Here is a 19,763-nt window from a genome sequence, read left to right as displayed (position 1 = left end):
AGTGCAGCTTAGAGTGCCTTAAAGGAATCACCAACACTGATTAAGTAATGTGTGGCCATTTGACCAGCAGTAGCAGTTTTTGGCCCACCGAACTAACCCCCCCCCCCCCCCCCCCCCCCACTGTTCCGCTGGTTGGATGGAGGGGGCGCGGGCCGATCATGTTCCCCTCCTGTCACGCTTCCTGGGGCTGGTGAGTGCGTTTTTGGGACGTGTGGTCCTGACGCGTAGAAGGCGGGTGAGGTCTCCCGACTACATCCTGCTTTTATCAGTTGGCCTGGACGCAAAGGCCCCGGCGCATCCCGGTGTGTCTTGACGCGGATAGTATGACGCCTTGCCTGTCCACTGCTACTACACTTTTGGTGTTTTTGCTGCTTCTTCCACCTACGGCACTTTGTAAATATATCGTTATCTGGTATCGCATTGTATATCCGTGCTCTAGTTTTATTTTGCATGTGCTTTGCTTCCGGTACATTGCAACGCATGCACCAAAATTATTAGTTCGCATGGAATTGTAATTTTTTTCATATGGCCCCGCACCTCATACTTGGGCAGAACTTGTCAGTTTTCCGGACGAAGCTGTTGACCAACCTGACACCTAACACCACCTGCCTCACCTAATGTTGATGGTGAGTTCGAAATGTCGCATGTCGTCGTCACACGTTCAATATTTAGCCAGTTCAAGAGGGTTAAAGCCTCAATTATGACAAGACGATTGTCTTATTTTCAATTCAAGATCAAACTTAGTAGACTCACACATGAAGGTTACCAATACCGTAACCCAACAATCATGTAGGCGGTTTTATTAGAATGGCAGGCAACTGAGCTAAGAATATGCCTTGATGAACGAAAAAAAATCAGGGAAAGACATTTGCATGCAAGATGTTAAGATATTTCGAACCCAGCAAGCACAGTTTGCATTCCAACACGCAGAACGCTTCGAGAAGCACGACGTATCTGTGGAAACTGAATGAGTGTCATAGGTCCACGAAGCACACTAGCATCATCTATAAGCCAGGCGTTGGTACCAGTGGCACCACCTAGGTCAACGGTGCAACGTCTGCGCAAAATTACTTGCAATTCAAAGCCAAGGCACTGGACTTCAAAAGCACACCTGGCGTACGACAGACCATACGTTTTTTTCTGACGCTGAAGGCGTTTCAGCAATCCCGTACATTCTCATCTACCCCAAAAGCTGCCTCTGAAAACCCCTTTCCTGAGGGCTTACAATGCTGTGGCCTGTCCAGCGCCCCACCGTGACGTCACAGCGGGGTTGCCAGATAAATTTTGAGGGGCCCTGGAAAAAGCTCACACTGAACGCTGTTTTTGCTTTCGGTTGGTAATGTGCGACATTCTGGCGCTGCAAGAGATATCTGGATGATTTCAAAGGTGGAATTTCGGATTACCTCAGAGTTTACACTGGCAAGGACTCAATGAAACCCAGCTGTCAACTCTCCATGTCGTTTACTTGTTATTAGACAGTGTATCATTTTGTTTTCACGGTGCAGTATAAAGTCGAAGGCACTAATAAGAATCATGATTCACATGAAGCGTTGTTAGAAACTACTACGTATTCACCTGAGCTTACGTCACGCAGTGTGCACATGCAATCATTAAAGCACATAGACAAGATATTTTTTACCTCAGACATCATTTCAATGGCAGAATTTTGTCGAATAGCAGTCCGATCTGGTGTTGACGAATGAGCCAGTGACGACACAGAAGTCGGAATAAAAAGGTTTTTGAGTGAATTAATGGAACCTGTAAGCGAGGGTGTGGTGTTTGTGACTAACTAATTTGAAACTTCTAATCGTATGTTGAGTTTTGGAAACAACCATGTCATTAGGGCTTTACGACGCACCCAGCTGCTGAGGCTTAAGGCATCGCCTGGTTCCCACCCTGGTAGGAAAGGCGGGCACTGCGGGGATCGAACCTCGTACCTCTGGTTTCCCAGACGCGCAGTGGTTAACGCGAACGCGTACGCGTTAACCACTACACTACCGGCACCCTTAGAAACATTCAGTGAGAACCGGGAGTCAAGGCCTAGTGTTTGCAAAATGACCTATGTGGTCCGCGAACCAGGGATTAGTCGTGATGAAAGAACCAGGCCAAACGAAGGATCTAAGGCCTCGTTTTGATGAGGGGAAGTGGGTACCAGAAACCAACATTGAAAACCAGGCACATGTCTTGGTAACATATTTCTGAGGACAGACACGAATACAAATTCAGTGGCAATGCCAAACGTGATATTTTATATTCATCATGTGCCATCATGTTCATCAGCATGTCAAGCAGACTTATTTTTTAGCCGACATCAGATTCACTATTCCTCGCTTGTGGGTTCTAATCCCAAAGAAAAATATACCAATCAGAACAATGCACCAGTACTATTTCAAAAATTACCACTTTTATAAAGTGTCCAGTGCTGTAATACCATGCAAATATCGTAAAAGTAAGGCAGTATTTGGTGGTCTTGTTCTAGGAATAGTCTGGCATCAGCCACAACACTTCAAAATTTGAACAGTTATAAATTGCCACATCGCTAGCATAACATGGATACCGTAAGGGACAAGGAAAACCGTGCTGTATTCGGCCAACACGTGAATCATTTTTTTCAGACACCGAATGTTCTGAGCTTAGTTTAATTTCAAGAGAGCATTGCATGGTAAATGCAACAATTACAGTTTATCGCGTTTTGCGTGCACCAGCAACTTCGTGAACCCGTGTATGAGCTTAGATAGCACTGGCATGCCTGCATATTATGCAGTTACACACCTACACTCCCGCACCAGACCCACGCACTTGGCATCGATATTGCAAATGACCATCTTAATTCGTCCTGGTGCTTCATTACAGCATATATCAGCACAGGTTAACCGATATTGGAAGTACATGACCCATTTTCCTGTCCATCCGGTTTCCTGACCACTCTACGCCATGCTCCTTGTATCACGTGCAGATCCTGCTGACACCACGGCGATTTGTCTTACCACGGTCAGATAAGTTGTCAAAAAATGATGAAACCCATTACATGAAAACCATCCGTCCTTAACGACATTTACGCGTATTACGGGTGTGTGTGTGTGTGTGTGTGTGTGTGATTGAGGCTTGACGACGCACTCAGCTGCTGAGGCTATATGGCGTCGCCTGCCTCTCACCCTGGCAGGAAGGGCGGGCATCGCGGGGAATCGAACCCCGTACCTCTGGTTCCCAGACGCGCAGTAGCCAACGCAGACGCGCTAACCACTACACTACCCGCATCCGCGTATTACGGGTGCTTGCCAAAATAGCGTCATAAGTTATAGGTATATAAACGCTTACAATTATCTCTTCTCCACCTCAGGATCCTAGAACATGGCGCCACACGGACCAGAGCCAGCCCCTGAACACACAACCACAGTGCGGACTCTGGGATTCATTGCCATGGCAATCGGGATTTAATTCCGTGACATGAAATCCCCCCACCAATCAAAGGATGAGTGCAGTGTCCGAATTCGCGGCTTATCCCAAAGCCATAGGCTCTACATTTACGGAGACCGGAGCGTTCTACCTTATTCTTTCTAGAGCCTTGTGAGATGGTTCGAGCCCAACAATGTTCCGTGAGAGAGACAAACATTGGGGACCCGAAGCCGTTCCAAAGAGACACCAAACTCTACCTGAGCGCATCGACGCTGTCGGCAGGACTGAGCAAGTTGGACAGCCTGCTGCTGGAAAACAACCGGATCAAGGCACTACCAGCGCGCGCCTTCACCGAGCTCAGCCAGCTGACTAAGCTCAACATCGAGCACAATCAGGTGGCCTACATCGACAAGCTCGCCTTCCAGGGACTCGAGCGTGAGTGACTCCGGCGGCCCGCCTGCCGCCCCCGGCGCCAGTCGGCTGCAGGATGGCAGACGACCGTCGTGGCCATGCGACAGACCATGTGACAGACCGTGTGACATGTGACACACCATGTGACAGACCATGTGACAGACCATGTGACATATGACAGACCATGTGACGTCGTGATCTGGGACAAGGTGACGCAATGTGTTGCCGTGACGACTGCGTGACCCTCAAATGCCTTCCCCCCCCCCCGCTGCACGACGTGCCGGGCGGTACGAGGGGTGACTCGGCACGCGCCGCTGAATGACGCCGCTCTGCAGAAGCATCCTGGATGGTGCAAAGATTGCAGGCAGGGATTGTATTTTGTAAATGAAGCGTAGCTCATTATTTGTGCGAATCTCATCTCCTTTATGACATCATTTGTTTCCCATGTTCCGTGCCCTGTCAAAGAAAACTGGTCACACACCCCGTACGTATGTACAACGTACCCTTCGTACCCTGTCAAACTGGCCACGATGGTCTTCACAGAGGTCACCGCCAGTTGACCCGAGGTGTTTTATCGCAGTGAGTGAGTCAGCGCAGTATGCAGCATCATGTGCGTTTGAGCTCTGTTTGAACCGCGTTTACCATTATCAACAGCTGCCCACAAGTTGCAGCCTATGACATCAGAGACCGTTCAGCTGCGTCACAACAGTTCCTACGGCTTGGAGGACGGCCACTTGTGTATGACGTAGGTACTTGCAACGGCATAGGTTTACTCAGGTAGATATTCTGCCAATGGGGGACGTGGCCCTGCGGGATTCGAGTCGATTCGGTGAGGATGGGAGACGTTTATCACGGTCAGGTGCACACAGAGGAATTTCATAATCCCGAGGCGAGACCTTAAAAGCCCAACTTACAACTCTAACACATGTCTCATTTTCTGAGGCCTCCTGACGACACCCTTTGGTGACGTGTAGTGAGCCCCGCCTTTCGCGCGCGCTCAATTCCTGTTTGTGCCGAGTGCCCAGGAGTCGTGTATTTTGTAATGGAGGGGGGAGGGGGGGGGGGGCACCCGCCCGCTTGTCTCCCCTTGTGTACGCCTCTGCCCACGGCCAATAGCTTTGTATCAGCCTCAGGGTCTCCGGCGAAATTTATGGTCGGCACCGGAAACCATTCTAAGACAAGCTCGGGGTAAGAGCAACAAGTTATATTTAGGCTGAAGTTACGGGTGGGAAGGTCAACACTGCGAACACCTGGAAACAAGAGCATTAATTTGAATAAATGTGCCCATCTGCATCCGCAAAATTTGCAAGGTTTCTGCTCAGCGGACTGCCAATGGCGTGTCCTATCTTGAGAGAAGTAGCACCACGACAATGCTGCCTGTGACCAACGGGGGCCCGTCCGCGCCGTAAAATAGTGAACACTTTGTCGGCAAATCGAACCCAGGGACTCTGACACCAGCAGAATTTATGGTTCGGGACTATGCCAGCATGGCCCGGAGCTCGGTGAACGAGTGCTCATTACAAGAGCCTTCCAAGCGGCCGCCCGCACTGCTGTAGTGGCCACGGCCGCGCCTGCCAGTGTGGCAGTGCGGGGCTAATGCGTCAGCCTTCCCTCTGCTGTAGTGGCCACGGCCGCGCCTGCCAGTGCGGCAGTGCGGGGCTAACGCGTCAGCCTTCCCCGGTGTAACAAACACATCCGACCCCGGCAGCCACGGCCCATCTATGGCAGTGCGGCGCTGATGCGTCAGCCTTCCCCGTGCTGTAGTGGCCACGGTCGCGCCTGCCAGTGCGGCAGTGCGGGGCTGATGCGTCAGCCTTCCCCGTGCTGTAGTGGCCACGGCCGCGCCTGCCAGTATGGCAGTGCGGGGCTGATGCGTCAGCCTTCCCCGTGCTGTAGTGGTCACGGCCGCGCCTGCCAGTGTGGCAGTGCGGGGCTGACGCGTCGGCCTTCCCCGGTGTAACAAACATCCATCATCATATCATCAAACATAACATCCGATCCCGGCAGCCACGGCTCATCTATTCTTCGAGCGCCCGCGATGATGTACGCCATCACCTCAATCCTCGATATTGGCATTTACCAATGCCTGCCCCCAGTCCTACCCAACCGGAGATGGTCGACAGGCGGACAGCGCCGGCTGTGGAGGAGGTCCGCCGGCGCCGCCCACCAGCACAAGCCCACCATCAGGCAGCACACCCCAACATGCGCACCACACACCCACTCCCGTGTTCTCCCCCAACCCACCCATTCACCGGAAATTAATGACGGCGCCAGGCCCGTCGGAAGGCAGCGGAAGAGCGGCCGACGCACATCCGAGTGGCAGCGTGGCAAATGGGCTGGGCGGTGGCCAAATCGGTCTGGCTGCCGCCCCTCCCCCCTTCACCCCCGGTGATGGCCACGTGGGCCGTGACGTCAGAGGCCGGTCGTCACGCGCACGGAACCACGTGCGAGATTTACGATCGCGTCATCGGTCGCTCCTCGAATATCCTACCCTGTGGCTCGCCAGACGGTCCCTGATTGGGTTGAACAGGAAGCTGTTAGATAGTTGGCCGAATGTCTGTCCGCAGAGACTCTGGAATGGCTGTCACTGGGGGACAACAAGATCTTCGGCATCCCCACGCAGGCGCTCCGCGGTCTTCACCGGCTCAAGCAGCTCGACCTCAAGCACAACAACATCTCCATCATTCCGGAGGACGCATTCGAGGGCTTTGGGCAGTCGCTTAAGTTCTTGTGCCTGCAGAAAAACCAGTAAGTACCCCCCCCCCCCCCCCCGCCAACTTGATAGAAATGTGACGCGTGCCCCCACCCCCCCACCCCCATACCCCTCTCGTATTTAGGACGGCACGCTCGGTGCACGTCAAGCCGGCCGGCTCAACAATACGAAGGCTACCCACACATCCATTCAGACAGACAGCAAAGGACCCCGGACCTCGGACCCCGGGCCCCGGACCTCAGACCCCGGACAGCTGCTCTGAAGACGCGAGCTGGCGGCGACAGGACCGCACCGCTCACCTCACCGTCAGCGCCGCACCGCTCACCTCACCGTCAGCGCCACACCGCTCACCTCACCGTCAGCGCCGCATCGCTCACCTCAGCGTCAGCGCCACACCGCTCACCTCACCGTCACCGCCGCACCACTCACCTCACCGTCAGCGCTGCACCACTCACCTCACCGTCAGCGCCGCACCGCTCACCTCACCGTCAGCGCCACAGTCTGAAGGGTGAACTGCACGCAGTTCATGACATTCTCCGCTTCGAGAAGTGCCCACTTAAGTGGTGTAGAGTTCTCAGACAACACATCCAGCAGCGGGGCGCGTCCGGCGCAGCTTGCCCGCCGTTCGCCTTGGTCACATCCATGGATTTAGGGAGATATCGAGTGAATTACGCGGGCCTGAACGGCACCTTTGCGGCGCCAGTACGTAGAAGTGCCACCTACGCCAATGGGGTAAACTTGCCGAGAACAGCGCGGAGGCGTCGCTGCCCTCAGCTCTGCTCCGCGTCAGTCGCCGGCTGCCCCGGCCGTCCGGCGGGCTGGTGAACTGAGGGCGTGGGAGAAGCGGGCCGGCCAGCTGGCCGTCCGACAGCCTCATTCATTCGCCCACCCAGCCCACTTCACACGCCCGCATATACCAGACTCCCAGGCGAGACGGGGGTCACCCAGCCCACCGACGCCCATGTAGGCTAGCGGACGGCGTCGGCTCTAGGACCGGCCGTGGGATACGCGGACTTGAAGCAGCCGCGGCGCAGCACTGGGGCGCAGTCCACACTGAGAACGGTGGCTAGCCAAGTGGCCCTTCAATACTGACCGCATCATAACATGTCAAGGAGGGTAGCTCGACGGGTGTGAGTTCGCCGTTGTTCATATCTCAGAATGGATGCCAGGCTGGGACAGCTCGCTGCAGCACGCACTGCGTCCCCCCGTGGTCTGCGGGACTGCATCGCACTGCGCCCCGGGACTGCGTCACACCGCCCCCCCCCCCCCCTCCGCTGGTCCGCGGGACTGCGTCACACTGCGCCCCGGGACTGCGTCACACCGCCCCCCCCCCCTCCGCTGGTCCGCGGGACTGCGTCACACTGCGCCCCGGGACTGCGTCACACCGGCCCCCCCCTCGCTGGTCCGCGGGACTGCGTCACACTGCGCCCCGGGACTGCGTCACACCGCCCCCCCCCCTCGCTGGTCCGCGGGACTGCGTCACACTGCGCCCCGGGACTGCGTCACACCGCCCCCCCCCCCCCTCGCTGGTCCGCGGGACTGCGTCACACTGCGCCCCGGGACTGCGTCACACCGCCCCCCCCCTCGCTGGTCCGCGGGACTGCGTCACACTGCGCCCCGGGACTGCGTCACACCGGCCCCCCCCCCTCGCTGGTCCGCGGGACTGCGTCACACTGCGCCCCGGGACTGCGTCACACCGCCCCCCCCCCCTCGCTGGTCCGCGGGACTGCGTCACACTGCGTCCCGCTCGCGGCGGTCCACACCTGAGGCGCACCCCAAAAACGGCCGTTCCCAGTCATGCAAGCCAGAGAAGGGCTGCAGGGGACGGCCGCTCAACCATGCTGCAGTCCATCGACCAGCTCAACCTACCAATCCCCAGGAGAAATCCCCGTCTGCAGTATCGAAGTTCACCGCAAGAACATAGAAAATGAATGAGCAACGAACTAGTTTTGTACGTAACAGCCCCACGGCACGTGCGCCATAATGGCGTGCGCGGTCTGGCGTTCTGTCCATTTTAATTTGGTCACGACAGCAGCCTAACGGCTTCCTCGTCACGTCAGCCTTAGCTGGTCAGCTCCGATAACAATTCGCCATCACCGATTACCTTCGGCCGTGACTTCACCACACGGGACACTGACAATCGCGTGTCGATAACGCGACAGGCGCAGCTGCACACACACGTCTGACGCGCACGCACGCACGTACGCACGCACACACGCACACACATCTGACGTCAGAACTGCCAGGCCTGCATCACGCCAGGACTAGAGGAGGGCGTGACCCCACTCTGGCACTAGCCCGCCGTCTCGCGGGGGCAGCGCGTGGCGGCCGCCCTCGCGCCAGCTGATGTCGACTGCCCGTCCACAGCATCAAGACCATCCCGCCGGGCACCTTCATGCAGATGCACTCGCTGGAGTGGCTGAAACTCAGCAATAACGAAATCACCACCATCCCACTGGAGACGGTGGAGAGCTTGCTGGACTCACTCGAAGTCATTGACCTTTACCGTGAGTAGCGGGACACACGTCGCACAAAGTACTGAAATGGAGGAACAAATGCAGTTTTCGTTCGCCTGACGTGGATGTGCGGGCCATAACCTACCTCATACTGCTAACTTGTGGTACTCATCAATGACTTGCCTATTAATCTGACTGTCAGGTAAAATTAGCGGGCATGTGATGTGTTCATACGGGTGCACGGTGGATAGAGGAGTGTCCATTACGCCACCGCCTGGACGGTCGCACTGCCGGGCCGGCGGCACCTACAGGTGTCCGCGCGCCGGGCGAGTCGACGTCCTGCTGGGCCGGTGCCAGAGCGTGTCGGCCGGGCGCGTGTTGGGCCGGCGCCGTTTGTCTCCATCTGAGGCGGCGGGCGGGCCGCGCCATTAGACGGGCGGCCATCGATCGGCGCGCGGCCAGGTGCGGTCGGCAGGCGGCGCCACCAGCGCGCACCCCCTCCCCCAGACACCGCCCAAAACACCGCCGGCAAACACGCTCCGCCGCGCCCGGCCAGCTATTTTCAGCGCGCTTTGCACCGGCCAATGGTCCCGGAAGCAGTCAAGATTCCCCATCTTGAAAAATACGCTGGCTGTTGCATTGCATCACTAAGTCGTTTCCAGAAGCGACTGGCACCCAATTCGGTAATACAGCTCTGAAGCACGCAATACCCGTAACACTGAGCGATATTGTCATTATCAAAGTTGCCGGTCCGTTATAGAGTCGCTCGTTTCCTTCTCCACAAACGGATGCTGGTGTGCATCCCTCCTTCCCCCCACTCTCCCCAACGCCAACGCACCACCCGCAGGCTCACGAACTTCAAAGCGGCTTAAATAGCTTGCCAGAAGCACGCATCCTCGATGCCAACGCGTCACAAACACTCAAACCGGATGTCAATTTTGTCCGCGCACAAAAAAGGCGTCCCAGGGTGCGAAACGTGCCGGATCGCGGCATGCGCTGCGAGGCGGTGCTTCAGACGCCGCCGTGGGCACCGCCTGCCACCCGCGCGACCGCGCCAGTCGCCGGCACCGAGGTCCCACTGACGAGCGGCTGCTTTCAGAGAACCCGCTGGTATGCAACTGCGAGCTAGTCTGGTTCAAAGAGTGGATCGACCGGCATTCGGACGACGAAGAGTTCCAGACGTTACACCACGAGCCGCATTGCCGCAAGTTCGACAGCAAGCACATTGTGAGCGTGAAGAAGCTGCCCGCCTCCGAATTCAACTGCCCGACCAGCGGGCAGCCGTCGGCTGCGGAGGCGGCCGCCTGGCCGGCGTTGCTGGCCGCCGCCTGCGCCGCTGCCCGACGCCCGCAGTAGCTCCACCCCGCCCTCCCACGCTCGGACAGCGGCACGTCCGCCGGCTTCCGGGCGTGACGGGCGCAGACGTCAGACGACGCCCAGCTGGATTTCGTCGCCATTTGGACCTGGCGACCCGAATATGGCGGCATCCTGGGAAGCCGATCCGAATACGGCGGCGTCGTGGGAGGTCGATCCGAATACGGCGGCTTCGTGGGAAGTCGATCCAAATATGGCGGCTTCGTGGGAAGCCGATCCCAATACGAAGGCTTCGTGGGAGGCTTTTAGTCCAGATTCATGTGCGGCGTTACAGAGGCACTCAAAGCAAAAGGGCAGCCGGAGGGGTTTCCGTTTGACGTAGAAACGAGAGCAAGAGAAGTGGATAATCGCTTCGGCGAGCCAGTTTACCGTCGGATAGCTGCGGGACCTTGGAGCATTTACCGCAAAGTGCGTAGAACTCTCCGGCACTCCAAGCTGAGCTGCGACAGCCAAACAGGGCTCAAGCATCTAAAAAGGTTTGTCTTAAATTTATCTTCGAACCGCTGGCCAATGAGGAAACGTAAAAAGGAAACAAGAAAAACTAAGCGTGAACGATGGCATCTTAAAATAATTACACATGTAATTATTTGAACTTATGCCATTCAAGCACATTGGGTGCACCTAGGAAGTAAGAAGTGATGGCAGAATCTCTCCGAGGGCATGAAGCCGACACGGTCGATGGCCCCCTAAATAAGCGGCGTAAGCGGCGCAGTCGCGTTCAGGCCTGGAAAATTACGAAGTTTCACCGACCGGGTTCGGGGAAAACCTGCCCGTCGGCAAGAGGGGCCCCAGCCACCCTGTCCGCCAGGTGGGGAGTTTCACCCCGTCCTCGCATGCGTGGCATGCTCGCCGGGCGGACCACGAGACCAGCGCGGCATGTAACGCCGCAGCGTGCAGGGAGTGTGCCACGCCCACGCCCGTGCCGCACACATGCGCACGCGAGCAGCCGCGACTAAGAGGGGCGCAAGGGGAGGAGGTGGCTGTTTTCAAAGCCAGTCGTGTGGCTTAGCTGTGTCAAATGTTCCACCGCGCACGTGCCCGTCTTGGCGCTCGCTGGCGACGGGCGTGTGCGCGCATCGCGGCGGCCCGCCCGCCAGGCCTTGCTGCCTCCGTTCGCGGCACGCGCATCAGCAGCTCAACAGCCTGCGCGAGACTGCGGTGACGGTGGCGGCCCGGCGAGCCACCGGAGGGGCAGGCGTGGGGCTCGAGCCCGGCCGGCCGCTGCTCCCAGTGGCAGCGCCGGCCGAGACTAACCGCGGCCACCGTCGGCAGGCCGCCACCGCAGCGCCCGCACCCAGCGGCCGACGCGGCGCGCTCGCTCGCCGCAGGCATCAGTTGTGATTTGCCAAGGTGTTACCGCTCGGCCGGTACAAAGATCATATCATTGGTGGCCTCCGTGTGTTCCGTCTCCGGCGCGGCTGTCGACCGGTGGCAGCCGGCCGCCGCTAGGCTAAGGTTTGCTGTTGTTTCGGTTGTCCGCTCTACGTCACTGCTGTTGCTTCGTCTCCTGCGCCAGTTAGCGCGTCGTTTTAGCTCCGTGAGCGTTGCCGTTAGCGAGCTATCGGTGTCGTGTTCTCTATTCCCTCCCTGCGGTTTGACGCGACCGGGGCACCTCCCACTGCCCTCGGGAAGGTGGACGGGTGGCGACGCTCCACTCAGAGGACGGCGCCGGGGCCCCGATTGAGGCCGGGGGGCGCCTGGCCCGCCTGCGGCGGCAGCGACGACGCAGGCCAGCTCTCGGCCAGCAAGACAAGGCCCTGGCTCATCCCAAGTCAGTCGAGATCGCCACCCCGCCACGCAGAGGTGCCCAAGGCTCGCCAGCCGTTTCGACACTGTTGCCGCGTGCGTTTTGATATAGTCGATCGTTATCGCTGTTTCCATTTCTCCGTCTCTGGTATGACCAATGTTGCGGTCCTGGCGATGATCCGCGTATTTTTCTACAGAAGTGGGGCTGCTATCGAGGCAGGACCGCATCATTGCTGCGCATACCTCGGCTTGCTATATACCTCTCAATTGTCGTGAATAAAGTACGATCTACACCCGACCGTCATCCGGCGCACCCCGACAAGGGGCCGGCAACTGGAGCGGGGTCGGAGATTATCGGCCATGACCGGCTCAACGCGGCCGACCACGCTATTGCCCGCCGGAGAAAGGGGTGCACAAAGAAGGGTACCTGCGACAAACCTTCCCAGTTTAATGCGACGAGAGCTCGTGCCGCAGGTCTTTCACGCGATTCTTCTCGTGTACATCACTAAATGACCTCCATAATGTCCACTCCAACCAACACTCGCCCCTCCCTTCCTCGAAACGCAGCCTGCCCAGTTATGTTCAGACACATTGCCGAGCGAGGCAGCCGGTCATCGCCCGGTGCCGCAATACCGGAGAACAGCCGACGAGGTGCGGCCTCGCTCATCCGACACCGGCCTGTCCGGCTGAGACGGCCGGCACCCCACACACACCCGGACGTGTAGCGCGCCGCCGCTGCCAGTGCGGCGCGCTGTGATGGGGCAGCCCCGAGCCGCGGCACACGGGCGGCTGGCAGAACGCCTTGCAGCCGACAGCCGCTGCGCTGCGCATGGCCGCGCCGACCGGTCGCAACGACCACCGCGGCTCCGGCCGAGCCTGCCCGTGTCGGCGCCGGGCCGGGGAGCGGACCCCTGGAGAGCGGACTCTTGGGGAGCGGACCCTCAGGAAGCGGACTCTCGAGAAGCGGACCCTCGGGGAGCGAACCCTTGGGGAGTGGACCCTTGGGGAGTGGACCCTTGGGGAGTGGACCCTCAGGGAGTGGATCCACGGGGGGGGGGGTGACCCTCGGGGAGCGGATCCTTGGAGAATAGACCTTTGGGGAGTGGACTCTCGGAGAGCGGATCCTTAGAGAGCGGACCCGTAGCGGTGCCGGGCTGGGGAGCGGACCCTCGGGGAGCGGACCCGTGTTGGTACCAGGCTGGGGAGTGGACTCCCGGGGAGCGGATCCTCGGGGAGTAAACCCTCGGGGAGCGGAACCGTGTCGGTGACGGGCTGGGGAGCGGACGCTCGGGTGCTGGCTCGCAGCCCGGCCCGGCCCGATTCGCCTGCTATGAAACCGGCAGTGACAGGCGGCTGATGGCGCGGCGCCGGTCTCAAGCGCCGGCTGCTCACCGTCCCATCTGCGAGCCAGACATCCCGTTCACACGCTCACGCCCGCCCGCACAAAAAGCAGTGTCGGAGAGACGAACCAATCAGCTGTCGAGCACGCCGGCGCTGACGACCGGCCGGGCCAGCCAATTTGTCGCGTGCGCCGTGCGGCTCTGGTCACGTGACGTGCCCACACAGCTGACGGGTGGGGGGCGGCGAGGCCGAACTTTGTGCTGGCAAGCAGGCGGCTGACTGTGCCGGCCTAACCCGCGGGGCCGGTGCCCGGGGTCAGCCCGGCGTCCCAGCCCGGGTCGCTGGCAGCCGGGCTGACCTCGGCAGCATCACGCCCGCGGGAGGAGACTCGCCAGACGCCGCACAGCGCCGTCCGCCCAGGGGACGTGTTTACCGTGTGCGTTCCCGGCACCCGGGTTCTCTTGGCCGGTGTGCGGGGTCCGCCCGACGCCGTCCGCTGGCCCAGGCTGGGTCTGCGCGCCGCCGGCGCCGCCGCACCACCTGGCGCCACCTGATTTCCCGCGGGAGCGAGCGGCCGGCCGGGGCGGTGCAGCCCCCCGCCCGCTCTATTAAAACTTGGCGCCGTCCGACACGTCAGGTGACGGCACGAGGAAGGCGGGCGCCGCCAGGCCCGGACTGACCTGGACGGAGAGTGACAGCAGCGGCGAGACCGGGACCGGCCCGCCTCCCCGCAGACGATATGTTCACTCTGGAATGAACCCGTCATCCGCTGAGTAGTTGTGGGGTGGGCTGACCACAACGCTGCAGCACAAAGTGATGACCCATCACGTCTGCAAAACATACAGGTCAACACTGTTTACCTCACCTTACGTAACGAGCTGTTGGTGCTAGTCAGGCGAGCAAACGCCTGAGCTACCAACATTCACTGAGATACAACTATCCAGCAAGCCCATATACCCGGTGATTGTGGCTTTGTACCCACCGTTCCGTCGAGGCGATTAAGATCGAGTCCAGGACGTAGCCCGGATTCCCGGAGCGTCGCCACCACACGGCTGCCCTCTGTCGGCATCCCGGTGCTGCCACCCTGCATCTACGTGGCGGAAGGTAACCGTGATGGTCTGTGTGAGGTTGGCGCGCTGGTCTCGCGCTCCGACCGACGCTACAATGACGTCCACCATGGCGTCCACCACCTCCGAGCCGTTCCAGCGGAACACCACCGCCAGCTCCCGGAGTGCACCCTACAGGTGTCGCCGTCCAGTTGGAGGGGCTCGGCGGCGCAGGGGGCGGCCGCGCTCCTGCCCCCGTGCGACGCTGCAGCAGGCTCGCAGAGGCGCCGCACGCTTGCGCGCACCACGCGCTTACTCAGCGGGCCCGCACGCACAGCAAGCGCGCTGAACACGGCCGGATCGAGCGGCGAGCCGGCCTCTGGCCGGCAGCTGCGGCGCACGTCATGCACGGCGCAGCTGCCGGCGGCGGCGCGCAGGAAGCCGACGGGGACGGCGCGGCCGCAGCGGCCGTCCAGCAGCGGGCGCGGCAGCAGCAGCGGCCGGCCGTCGGCGGCTCGCAGCGGTCGGCCCGACCGGTAGGCAGCGTCGGTCGGGCCGGCCGCCGCCGCCGGCAGTCAGCCGCCAGCCCGGCAGGCGGTGAAAACAGCGACAGGTCGGCGGCCGGCGCCAACTTGTGGAAGCTGCCCAGGAACGGCGAGTTGTCGGCCACCACGCAGAACACGGAGTGCCATGGGGGTCGGTTGGCGGCCGAGCACCGGTGCACGGCCGGCGGTCCCAGCCGGTCGGCACGCGGACAGGGAGCGGCGGTGTCGGCGCAGTCCTACGGCGGCATGCGCGGCCCGTCAAACGGACGACGCGGAGCACACAGAGCTGCGGCGAACGGCGCCATCGGATGTGACCAGTAACGGAGGCAGGCACTCTCAGTTGGAGGACACCAATGTCAGTGCATTCAGTCATGCAACAATGTGATGATGATGCAAAGTGATTGTTCCGTTCCTCAATGCCAAAAGACTCACGTGTTGACAAGGCGCCGGCCTTACATTCTCAGCAGCATTCAGTAGTACTGGCTGATATGTCTGGGCGAAGCCCCGCGGGAACGGGCAGGAATATCATATGAAGTGAAAAATGCCAAGCATTGAGTTTAAATAATATTGCACTCACCTGTGGATCCTCCGGTATTATTGTTCCTAGTGTTGCCCCCAATTTAGCATGGAGCGTGCGGTAACGACTCCGTTTACTAAGGGTATCAAAGCACATGCTGCCAAAATACCCCAAAACCCTCTCCATTGCCCTCCACCAGCCAGCCCAAGCCAGAATGGTTGGGTTGGCTGGCGGAGGGCGATGGAGAAATGGTCAGGTCTGGGCCGGGGCGGGCCGGGCGGTGCGTAGCGGAGGCCTCACCGGGTCACAGCAGCAGTGAGGGTCGCACCGCGCGCCTGTCAGGTCACATTCGCAGACAGCACTGTCCAGCAGCACCGGCCGTCGGCCCAGGTTGAGCTCGGCCGCGGCGGCCGACGCACCAGCTGCCTGCCACATTACTGCAAATGATGGCCACCAGGGGTCCACAAGTGGGCTGCTTGCCTCCACAGCATGGAAGGGTACTTGTCATAATAACTTAACTAAGGCTAGAACTAAAGGCTCTCCTGTGGTTTTTGTGTGATAGGTACATAAAAACCAGAGCTCAACATGTAGATAATTTGCAAAACAATGTGCCTGAGCTCTACTTGAAAGTGAGTTAATGACATAGCATATTTTGAATTAAACTTACAATTTTAAATGTTATTTACACTTTTTGCTTTACTCTGTTGTACCTGTGTAGCCAGGGACATTTGGGGCCTCTAATTGCTTCTAAAAAGCTTTGCAAAATTACTCATTGCTTTTCACTTAGCATAACATTCTTAATAAATATTTGCCCAGTTAGGCTTAGCCTGCCACAAGACAGCATCACAAAAATAACTGACAAAATTCTTACCAGCATGAAGTGTGGTGAATGGCAGCAGCCAGACAAAGAGGGGTGAATACATCTTGCTTTATTTAGATGCTATGCACATAACATTAATGCCATGGACCTGGAATCAATATCATTGATCACTGATAATGAAAACGTAGCCCACAGATCAACGTACCCACCATCAATGACGTACCTTTGCTTCCGTCGAAAAAGACACCAATTTACTTGGCCACAACAACTTACAAGCAAAGGGTGCAAGTACCCACTTGCCATTTTGAAAGTCTCATGGGCTTCCTGACACAGCATAAGTACAGAAATAGTGCTTGCAAGCCATGTCACTTAACTGTTTTTTGCATGGGTGGATATATATAGAAAATCTGCACATTATGCAGATCCATGTGGCAATGCATAGCCTCGATGACATTCAGAACAACAAAAATATCTGTAGCTAGGATGGCTATCTGATTTTCTGTTCATTTTATGCTAATGCTCTGCTTCTGATAATGAGTTGTTTTAAATATGTGAACATGAATTGATCAGCACAGAACAGCACCACGGTAGGGATTTCTTTGTCTCCACCGAATGGTGACACACATCTAAGACATTCATGAAACCACACCACGCAAGCATGAGGACATAGCTCGAAAATAATATCCTTTCATCACATGGTTTCAATCCCAGAGCTGGAACTCATCTCTAAACTTTAAAAGCAAGTACCGCCTCCTTGCAACTACCACATGGTGTCTACCAGTTATTTCAGTTTCACAGGTCAAGTTGAATATTTTGTCCAGGCCGCATTCCTGTGTGAGGGCAACGGTGACACCATCCGGCAATACAACGGTTACAGGGCCTTGGGCAACGCAATACGCGCATAACCACCCGTACACCACGCCGCTTCTCTTGTTTTGTTTTGAATTTTGATCCCGGAGCAGACGATGGAATGCTTCGGTTGGCTAGATTCAAGGTCGTGGCTGCTAAAGTACTGCCAAATTTTCAAGGCTGCTTGCGGCAACTATTTTTGCGAGTGTGCAGGTGAAAATAGTATTGTCGTGATGGTAGAAAATGTAGTCTTTCTCATAGGTATTGGCGCACGTACAAAGGCCGGTCTAATTTCAAGGCTTATGCCAGCGCTTTACAAAAAACGGGTGTTCAGCAGTAATTTGGGACTTTGTAGTGAGAACAGTTCGCCCGGAGCCTGCGCAGCGGGCCCACCGGAGTCGAATAAGGTACGCTTTAGCGCACCGCAACGCTTGGGTAAGCAGTACACACACACACACACACACACACACACACACACACACACACACACACACACACACACACACACACACACACACACACACACACACACACACACACACACACACACACACACACACACACACACACACACACACACACACACACACACACACCACACACACACACACACACACACACACACACACACACACACACACACACACCTATTCACATTAATTTGTTTTGCGGGGACATGTGTGTTGGACCTTGTTTGAGGGCGCACATCCAAAGCAGACTTGTTGTTAGTAGATTTGGGCCTTGAAACTCCAATTTACAACTGATTTTGGCTCAATTCGAGCTTAGCCCCAGAAATATCTCGGGATTCTGACAGCGAGTTCTAACACAGCAAAGATTTCGAGATGGTGTAAAAATTTGGTTCATGGGTACATTACGCATGTCCATATTTGGCAGGTCCCCACATACCATGGCATTTCTATTGTGTGTGTTTACCAGCGATTGGATTGAGATTTTACGACGCAGACATTTGATATCGAAGGTTAGATTGTTCGGAAGTCAAGATGTGAGTTTCTCGATTAACAGATTTCACGTTTATTTCCAACGTCCACAAATTTTACCTCAGTTCTTTCAAGATTAGCCCGCGGGCATTAACGATAAGTTGGGTACTGCTCGATTTCTTTCGTTGAATGAAGTAAGCTGTCCATTGTAAGCAATGTGGGATTTTTACATGAGCTTCGATCGTATCCTTGTTCATCATCTGTCCTGCGTGTTTCCATTCTCAGCATTTTTATATGACAACATTTTCCTGCGATTAAGTACTAGCTACTGCTACTGCTGATGTAGAGTGTGGGTCACCTATTCTTTTAAAACGCGTAGGTTCATAAATGTCCCCAAAGTGTATCTCAAGAAAAAGGAGCTATTTTCAGAGGCAAAATGTATCCCTGGACGTTTTAAGCTCGCCCGTGCATCGTGTCCATGGCGATTTGTTTTCCAACACCAATTTTCTAAGCAGCTTTATAAAGCAGTATGCTCCGCAGCCCGGCTCAAAAGAAATGTCATACGGGAAGGAACCGCTCATTGAATACCCATGCAACATGTTTTCAAGCGTTGATTACACAACTTCATAAGCACCGTTTGTTTCACGGGCAGGTGGCACATATACGTTTTCATATGGGTAGGAACGGGTGTGGGCTCCGTGGGTGCAATGCCACCTCAACTGTCTCAGAATGCTTAGCATAAGTGTAATGGTAACGCATAAAGATAATCGATTCCAAGACTGGTTTTGCCTCCCTCCAACCGACGCACATGCAAACCTTTGAGCCACTCCAAAAGCTATGCACATTTTGAAAAAAACGGCAATGATGTATCTAACAAAAATGAAACAGCCGATATATGGAAATGATCACCGGTCCTGTAATTGGGTGGCGTAGCCTGTCATTTGACCATCAGTTGGGTCGCACTTCGCGTAACAGGAACAAATCGTTCAGTTGTAAATTTGCATAGAATTTTGCGCATTATGGATGTCACCAACGCAACAACATAAACAACAAGTATTTGTACTCTGCATGTTTGCACATGCACGTACACAATCGTTGAATACAGAATCATGCGTGATTTGTTTGACTGAGGGCTCATTTATCACGGTTACAGTCTCCGAGCGAATGCTATGGTTTCTTTACCAATTTTCACCTTCTCGCCGATCCACAGACGAAAAACCTCTGCGCTCACAAATGCGATCAGGCCTCTGTACAACACAAAAGCGATGCTCATTAAAACAAAGCTTTGTATTCTGCATCTTAGCACTTGATGCACGTGTAGGATTGTCGAGCACACAGTCACGCCAGTCTTGTTGGACAGAGCTCATTTATCACAGCTACAATTTTTGGGCGAATGCTATAGTTTCCTCATGAACTTTCACATTTTCATCGGTCCACAGACGAATCGCTGCGAGAACATCCTAATCTCCATGGAGTTTTGTCAATGGTGCAGTTAAAAATAGCATGGTTAACTGTGATAGTAATTACTGACACATGGTGCGCTCCAAGCCGACAGCACATTTGACAATTAGTACAGGTTGCATTAGCGCTAGCAATTTTTTTCAGCAGACG

At 56.5% G+C, this 19,763-nt stretch overlaps 2 protein-coding genes across 2 annotated transcripts; one reads left to right on the top strand and one right to left on the bottom strand.

The window, feature by feature from the left end:
• Window positions 1-3,678: 3,678 nt before the first annotated feature.
• LOC119109163 (phospholipase A2 inhibitor) lies at window positions 3,679-11,504 on the top strand (the record flags this gene model as incomplete). Its single annotated transcript, XM_037232739.1, is given in 4 exon segments — window positions 3,679-3,831; window positions 6,375-6,555; window positions 8,888-9,027; window positions 10,076-11,504. Coding segments are annotated over 4 exon segments (731 nt in total), but the record flags the coding sequence as incomplete, so codon positions are not given.
• A 3,381-nt stretch (window positions 11,505-14,885) lies between these two features.
• Window positions 14,886-16,620, bottom strand: LOC119109400 (tectonic-2-like). The gene is made up of 4 exons (XM_037233013.1): window positions 16,417-16,620; window positions 15,846-15,982; window positions 15,076-15,264; window positions 14,886-14,900 (listed from the first exon to the last, which is right to left on the bottom strand). The coding sequence occupies exons 1-4, from the start codon at window positions 16,466-16,468 to the stop codon at window positions 14,886-14,888; spliced, it is 393 nt and encodes a 130-aa protein (XP_037088908.1). The 5' UTR covers window positions 16,469-16,620.
• Window positions 16,621-19,763: the final 3,143 nt, after the last annotated feature.

This window comes from Pollicipes pollicipes, unplaced genomic scaffold (assembly GCF_011947565.3).
Source record: "Pollicipes pollicipes isolate AB1234 unplaced genomic scaffold, Ppol_2.1 Scaffold_7231;HRSCAF=8579_pilon_pilon_pilon, whole genome shotgun sequence".
Taxonomy (NCBI): Eukaryota; Metazoa; Arthropoda; class Thecostraca; order Pollicipedomorpha; family Pollicipedidae; genus Pollicipes; species Pollicipes pollicipes.
The sequence above is the reverse complement of the archived record's forward strand: the minus strand, read 5'-3'. Positions and strand labels throughout refer to the sequence as shown.

Bases quoted from the DNA above. Each gene is read 5' to 3' on its own strand.
- LOC119109400 (XM_037233013.1), bottom strand. From the start codon at position 16,468: ATGTATTCACCCCTCTTTGTCTGGCTGCTGCCATTCACCACACTTCAT. The intron at 15,983-16,416 runs GTAAGAATTTTG...CATCATTTGCAG, and splicing joins ATTCACCACACTTCATGCTG to TAATGTGGCAGGCAGCTGGT. The intron at 15,265-15,845 runs GTGAGGCCTCCG...ATGCCGCCGTAG, and splicing joins CTCACTGCTGCTGTGACCCG to GACTGCGCCGACACCGCCGC.